This window comes from Malus sylvestris, chromosome 11, assembly GCF_916048215.2.
Source record: "Malus sylvestris chromosome 11, drMalSylv7.2, whole genome shotgun sequence".
Lineage (NCBI taxonomy): Eukaryota > Viridiplantae > Streptophyta > Magnoliopsida > Rosales > Rosaceae > Malus > Malus sylvestris.
The window spans coordinates 5,944,379-5,951,182 of NC_062270.1; the positions used below are offsets into that span (position 1 = coordinate 5,944,379).

A 6,804-nucleotide genomic window follows, 5' to 3' on the forward strand; every position below is an offset into this window, starting at 1 on the left:
ACCACCAAGTCAGATGACGCGCCCCCAATGCAAGGCCGCCACGACCAAGAAAACGATCCAAATGAAACAAATGGATCAACAGAAAATGAGGATGAGCGAGCCATCCGTGCCTCCACTGCTCTAACTAATTTGTCCAACCTTAAATTTGCGTAGTAATATGTGATTAAGGTAAGGAAATTGTTATTGGCACTTCAAAAATCTCATTTTACACTTCAAACTTTTTAAATTTGAGAAGAAAAATACACGTGTAAAATAAGATTTTTGAAGTGCGAATAACACTTTATTAAGATAATACAACTGTTAATAACTTCCAACAGTTTCCTCTTTGGTCTTTGGCGCCTTTTTCTTTCTAACCGCTGTACGGCGGCAGTTGAAACTTCAACTCTGCAACGTTTCTACGGAGGTGTTTCAATTTTTTTTAAATATTAAATTAATTATAACCGTCGGATTGGAACTTGAAGATTGAATCTTTGAAGCCAGTGTGCCGCTCGAGTCTCCGCTTCAAGTCAACGCTCAAAGTTTGATTTTCGCACCTTTCCCCAGAACCCCAGCTCCGACAGGCGAACGCGGCAATGCAATGGCGTCATCATCGTCGTCGTCCTCCGTCTCGTCGGCGCTAGACTCAATCAACACCTCGCTCGCCGAGCTCTGCGCCGACCACTACCGCCACTCTCCCTTCGACCTCCCTCGCCGCTTCTCCGGCTTTTCTGACCGCCTTCAGCTGTCACTCACCCACCTCACCCGCGCCACGCCATCGCTCGACTCCCTCCCTCCCTCCGTCCATACCGCCCTCAAGGGCATCGCCGCCGACCTCGCCTCCGCACTCGAAACTCTGTCGTTCTACAGAACCAAGTGCAAAATATCCGTCCTCATCAACTGCCTCTCCCTCTGCTCCTCCCTCCGCGACCGCACAGTCGCCATCTCCGGCTGGCTCGCCCTCCTCGACGCTGCGGTTCAGGACCTCAACCTCTCCGATCTTCGCAAGAAGATCGCTGATCTCTCCAGAGACATGAAGCAAGCTCACTTTACAGTAAGTAGTGACCTCACTTCAGTTCATCTTCGATTCAATTTTTTGAACGCGAATTTTTAAAATTGGGGGTTTTTAATCGGATTTTAGGTTTCGGAGAAGGAAGAACGAGTTCATCACACTCTGCAGAAAGAAGGATTAGCAACTCAATCGAAGACCAGCAAAGCAGTGGAGAGCGCGATAATCATGGACTTAGCCCGAGGGCTAGGGATCGACGCTGAGAATCACGACGAGCTCTCCAAGCAGATCACGCTTCTCAAAAACGACGTCGCAGGGTCCAATTTGGCGTCGGAACGGCGGATTCTGTGGTCGTTGGAGAGGATTCTGAACAACTGGGCCGTGCAGCGTCCCAGTTTCTCGGCTTGGAAGAAAGGAATGGAGTTCGAAGACGACGTTCACATTCAGCCGTTTAAGAACTTTCTCTGTCCGCTGACGAAGGAGGTGATGCGGGACCCGGTAGTGCTCCAGTCGTCGCAGACGTACGAGCGGACCGCCATTAATTACTGGTTCGAGCGGTGTTTGGAAGACGGGCGTGACCCGACTTGTCCGGTCACGGGTCAAGTTCTCGGGTCGCTGGAGGTGAAGCCGAACATTGGATTGTCCGGAGCTATAGAGGAGTGGGTGAATAGGAATGTTGATATTGTGGTGAAAATTTCAGCTCAGCATCTGAGCAAAGAGCCTCCGGCGGTGGATTGTGTGGAGGGAGTGCTGGATAATGTGTATAACATCTCGGAGGAGTATCCGAATTGTCGGTATAGAGTTAGGAATGGTGGCATTCTTGTTCTTATTGTTAAGATGCTCAGGAACAGTTCCAAGAGTATTGGGACATATTTGAGGAGCAAAGCTCTAATGGTTTTGCTTAGCATGGCCAAGGATGAAGAAAGCAAGGTGGGTTTATCACTTTATCACGGTTTTAGTCGGGTTTTGTATCAAGTTATACTCTTCATGCCCAAGTTTTCGCATTTTTCAATCAAGTTATACCCCTTGTGCTGAAGTTTTTGTATTTTTCGATCAAGTTACACTCTTCATGGTAAAGTTTTTGCACTGTCTGGAATTTGAAGTTTGAAATTGCAGTTTCTCGTGATAGTGTAGAACTTCCATTTCTTTTTCACTGTATGGTATAGTGATATTTGTTTCTAGTTGGCCCTTGTGGGTGTCTCAGATGTTTACTAATTAATTTCTGATAGAATTTGTCAAACATTTTTAGAAAATCATGCTTCAAGAGGGTATCACTAGATTGGCCATACATAGTCTTACCGGGAGCTCGGAGAGAGAGAGAGAGTCTGCTGTGAAACTTTTACTTGAGTTCTCTAGTGACGAAGCTTGTTGCATTAAAATAGCATCAGAGAAAGGCGCTCTGGTTCTTCTCTCAAGTATGGCAGGAAACCTCGAGCATCCTGGTTTATCCAAATTGGCTGAGGAGGTACTAAGGTGGATGGAGAAGGTGGAGGATAATGTTCAGCATTTGGCTGCGGCAGGGAGATTTGAACCATTGCTTACTCGACTTTGTGAAGGTTTGTCTTGTACTAGCTTTTGTTTTTCAATCTGAAAATCATTACATTGTCATGGATTACATTAATTTGGAAATTCAATTCAATTTTGCAAGTTTAAACAATGGTCTGCAGTGTATGGTGTGATTTATTTTCACATGTTAGCATAAAATCTAAACTCTTTAAGGCAACAGGTTCCGATGGTGCCAAAAGTGAAATGGCATCTTTGGTGGGAAGTATGACCTTGACAAATAGCAGCAAGGAACAAATAGCTAGGCGAAGTGCTAAAATACTGGTTGAGATGCTATCTAAGCCAGAAGGAAGAGCAGCAAGCTTGCAAGCATTGTACAACTTGTCAAGTCTAGATGACAATGCAACCATCCTCGTTGATTCTGCTGTACTTCCCTCTCTTGCAGCTATCCTTTTTATAAACCAGGATACTTCCCCGGAACTCAAAGAATTGGCTGCAGCAACAATTGCAAATATAGTGTCAAATTCAGGGCACTGGGAATTGGCATATGCTGACAAGGAAGGGCATTCCATGCAGTCAGAATTATTCGTTCATAGTCTTTTGGGATCTTTACCACTTGCATCTCCTCAATGTCAAATTTCTATTCTCCACATCCTATATGGAATTGCATCGTCCCCGCAGGCATCACGTAAGTTTTCATCACATAAGTAATAATTGAGCCATGCTTTCATATATACATATCTTGTTATATCAATCTCTAATGAGTACCCTATATAAATTGAACTTGCCTACATTTGTTTTATGTTCACTCCTCAGTAAGTTAAAGCCTTTTAAGCCATTTTGCTTTATTTTTCCGGAAGTTGAATCAGGAAAATTGTGGCTTTCTTTACCTTAGGAAATTGATGCAGTTCAAACGGAATCCTAATATGGCTAGTTATTGTATATATAGAAGGGCCAAATATATTATCGGAGCATTGGTTTTTCATCAATGACATTATGAAAACAAAGATGATCTCCTTAATTGGCTTTCCAAGAATAAGTTAATAACCTAAAGTTTTGTGCCGCTGATATATTCATGTGTGAGATTGCTGATGCTAATTAATACATCTCAAATCGCAAAACCAGAATGTCCAGGAATATGCAATCCATTGCAGGGAAAAATATCTGATGAGAAATGGTTTCTGTTTACATTTTTGGTTGTGATTTTTAGATGTTTCTGGCATAAGAATATCTCTCGTAAGCAAATCATGGAAGACAATTGCCAAATTGGCAAACTTTAACAGGAGATCCATGTTTTATTGTTTTTGTTTGCAGAGTCGGTGGCTCGTCATATAAAATCTGGGGAAGGGATTAAAACCATTTTACCATTTCTTGAACACCCAGAAGTTGAACACAGGATTCATGCTTTTAGGCTTACAAGACTACTCTCAGAAAGGTGTGGTGAAGATATAGCTAACGAGCTAAGGCTTTCGAAAAGGATTCCCCTGTTGCAAGACAAACTATTAGACCACCAATCAATAGATAGTGAGAGATCTGATGCCGCATGCATACTTGCGAACCTTTCTCTTACTGAAAATGAAGTGAAAACACTTCTTGGAGTTAGTTTTGTAAAATGGACGGTTACTACTCTTAAAAGCCAGCGCCAAGCCTCCAGCGGAAGGATTTCACGACCTGCATCAAACATGTTGGAAGGTCTTCTTGGTCTTTTACTTCACATCACAAGGAAACCTGACCGGCAAACTCTTGGCACATTCAAAGAGCATAGCTTTATTACTATTTTCCAAGATCATCTTATCTATCCTTCAAACCCAAGAGTGAGACAACTAGCTGCCCTTGGATTGAAAAACTTGTCGGAATATGGAAGATTCCTAGCTGCTGCGGAATCAGAACCTCCACATCCCCATGGATTCTTTTCGTATTTGGTCTTCAGGTGTGGAAGCTCTTCTGTAGAACTACCAAGGTGTCCAATACACAATGTTTCATGTGAAGAAGACAGTCAGTTGTGCTTGCTAAAGAGCAACTCCATCAAACCCCTCATTGATCTACTGAACGACGAGGACACCAGTGTTCAGATTGCTGCAGCGGAGGCACTGTCCACTCTTGTATTAGAAACTTCTAGCAGCTTCAAAAGAGCAGTTGACCAGCTCGAAGATTTGGGTGTGATTAATGCTGTGATTACCCTTTTCATGGCAGTTCGACCGGGCGAGCTTCAAGAGCGAACAACTTGGATCATAGAGAAAGTGTTGAGAGTCGAAAACCATAGACATTCACTAAACCAGGCTCTGGTTTGGGCATTGGTGGAAGCCTTCAAGCACGGCAATTCGAACACCAAGAGACAGGCTCAGGATGCTCTTACACATCTGAAGCAGTTATCCGCGGTTAGTGGAATATCGTCGCGTCAAAGTCGGACGCGCGGGTAGTTTATGACGACATGGATGAAATTTTGTTGTAATTTTAGTTTTTACCAAGTCTCTCTTAGGGAACTGTTATTAGCATTACAAAAATATCTGAAATATAGATTTTTGGAGTCCTAATAACAGTTCCCCTCTCTTAACTCGTAAATTTCTGTATAGTTGTATTCACAGTCTCCGTCTTTGCGTTCATTGTTGTAACTTGTAAGAAAGTAGAAGGGGATTGTGTTTTACATTGGGCCTACAAGTGACACCGAATAGAATTTGGAAGGTTAAAGGTTATAACTTAGTAATTTAATATGGTTCTTGTTCTCATTAAGTTTATGCTTAGTAACCTCTTCATGGAAGAAAGTTGTTCCATGCCTAACTATATAAAACCACTACTCATGTATGGAAATAAATCATTTAGAAATTAAGAATTACTTTTAAACTTGGTTTAGTGAAGTGTGTTTTTTCTTCCTATCCATAAACTCTTATCTCTTTGGTGGATTTCTTAGAGTGACGTGTTGTTTATCTTTGAGTGTTCACTTGTGGCTTCTCTTTGATCTCCATTATCCGTTGTCAAATTGGTTATCAGAGCTCTATTCGATCATGGTTGGGAGGCATGGGCATCGTGGAGGCCGACAAGCTCGCCAGGACTCACCACATTGTGAGAGAGATCTGCGTGACATTTAGATGGATGACCTAAGGAGACAAGTGCAGCAGCTCCAGCAACGTCTTGAGCGCTACGAACCTTTAGAACATGATGATCCCCATCATGAGACAGAGAATGATGGATCCGATGATGAGGAGAACCTTTTGTAGGTGACAAATTTCTAAATCTTAATCTTCCTCCAAAGTTTGATCGTTGTCCAAGTGGTTCTCGTGAAATTTGTTGTGATATATGTCGTTATAATTTTGTCTATAATGATGGTGATGATGAGTGTACAGTTGATGTGGTTGATCAAGAAGTTTTTCAGTCTTTGTCAAATTTTTATTACAGTGGTGATGAAGATGTGATTACAATGGTTGAAGAGTTCCAAGAACAGCTACATAATGAGGCAAAAAATGTAGACGTCCGTAGAATTCATGACACTTGTTGGGAAGATTTCATTGTTCGAGATATGAGAAGGAAACCCTTGGATAGAAGTTTTCAGAATGATTTGAATTATTTCTACTCAATCCCAAGTCATCAATATCGAGAAGTAATCTGGAAATGTTCAGCGGATTATGCAAATACAGTTGCTGCAAACATGAAAAGATTAAGGTGTGCATGGAACATGAGAAAGTGGCAAGACAAAAATCATTTGGAACATTCTGCTCTTTGGACCCGCTCAGAAATTTGGAAAATTTTGGTGCTTAATTTGCTATCGTGGAAAATGTTAATTGGACATACGAAAGATCGAGGAAGACTAAACAAAACTCAAGGACGAGTTATTGTGCAGCGGAAGCGTATGACACCGAATAGAATTTGGAATGTTAAAGGTTGTTACTTAGTAATTTAATATGGTTCATGTTCTCATTAAGTTTATGCTTAGTAACCTCTTCATGGAAGGTAGAAAGTTGTTCCATGCCTAACTATTTAAAACCACTACTCATGTATGGAAATAAATCATTTAGAAAATAAGAATTACTTTTAAACTTGATTTAGTGAAGAGTGTTTTTTCTTCCTATCCATAAACTTTTATCTCTTTGGTGGATTCCTTAGAGTGGTGAGTTGTTTATTTTTTAGTGTTTACTTGTGGTTTTTCTTTGATCTTCATTATCCGGTGTCAACAAGTCGTATCTTGTAAATGAATCTCAAGCTTGATTTTTCATCTTCAAATTAAATTAAAGCTTCCTAAGTCCATAGAAGTGCGCTAAGATCAATCACGCAGATGCGCGTTGAAACAAGCGTAAATATTCATGATCGGCTAAAATGAGTAT

General features: G+C 41.5%; 2 protein-coding genes across 2 annotated transcripts; both read left to right on the top strand.

Annotated features, from left to right (window-relative positions):
• The first annotated feature begins 485 nt into the window (after positions 1-485).
• LOC126590690 (U-box domain-containing protein 44-like) lies at positions 486-5,184 on the top strand. The gene is made up of 5 exons (XM_050256182.1): positions 486-1,030; positions 1,118-1,915; positions 2,235-2,541; positions 2,712-3,176; positions 3,803-5,184. The coding sequence occupies exons 1-5, from the start codon at positions 578-580 to the stop codon at positions 4,906-4,908; spliced, it is 3,129 nt and encodes a 1,042-aa protein (XP_050112139.1). The 5' UTR covers positions 486-577; the 3' UTR covers positions 4,909-5,184.
• Positions 5,185-5,413: 229 nt separating this feature from the next.
• On the top strand, positions 5,414-6,559 carry LOC126590696 (uncharacterized). The gene is made up of 2 exons (XM_050256190.1): positions 5,414-5,703; positions 5,882-6,559. Exons 1-2 carry the CDS (start codon positions 5,642-5,644, stop codon positions 6,381-6,383), a joined length of 564 nt encoding a protein of 187 aa, XP_050112147.1. The 5' UTR covers positions 5,414-5,641; the 3' UTR covers positions 6,384-6,559.
• The last annotated feature ends 245 nt before the right edge of the window (positions 6,560-6,804 follow it).

Excerpts from the sequence above, each read along its gene's own strand:
- LOC126590690 (XM_050256182.1), top strand. The coding sequence starts at position 578 with ATGGCGTCATCATCGTCGTCGTCCTCCGTCTCGTCGGCGCTAGACTCA. Across the intron at positions 1,031-1,117 it reads TGAAGCAAGCTCACTTTACA|GTTTCGGAGAAGGAAGAACG; the intron begins GTAAGTAGTGAC and ends ATCGGATTTTAG. Across the intron at positions 2,542-2,711 it reads GCTTACTCGACTTTGTGAAG|GTTCCGATGGTGCCAAAAGT; the intron begins GTTTGTCTTGTA and ends TTAAGGCAACAG.
- LOC126590696 (XM_050256190.1), top strand. The coding sequence starts at position 5,642 with ATGATGATCCCCATCATGAGACAGAGAATGATGGATCCGATGATGAGG. Across the intron at positions 5,704-5,881 it reads ATGAGGAGAACCTTTTGTAG|TGGTGATGAAGATGTGATTA; the intron begins GTGACAAATTTC and ends TTTTTATTACAG.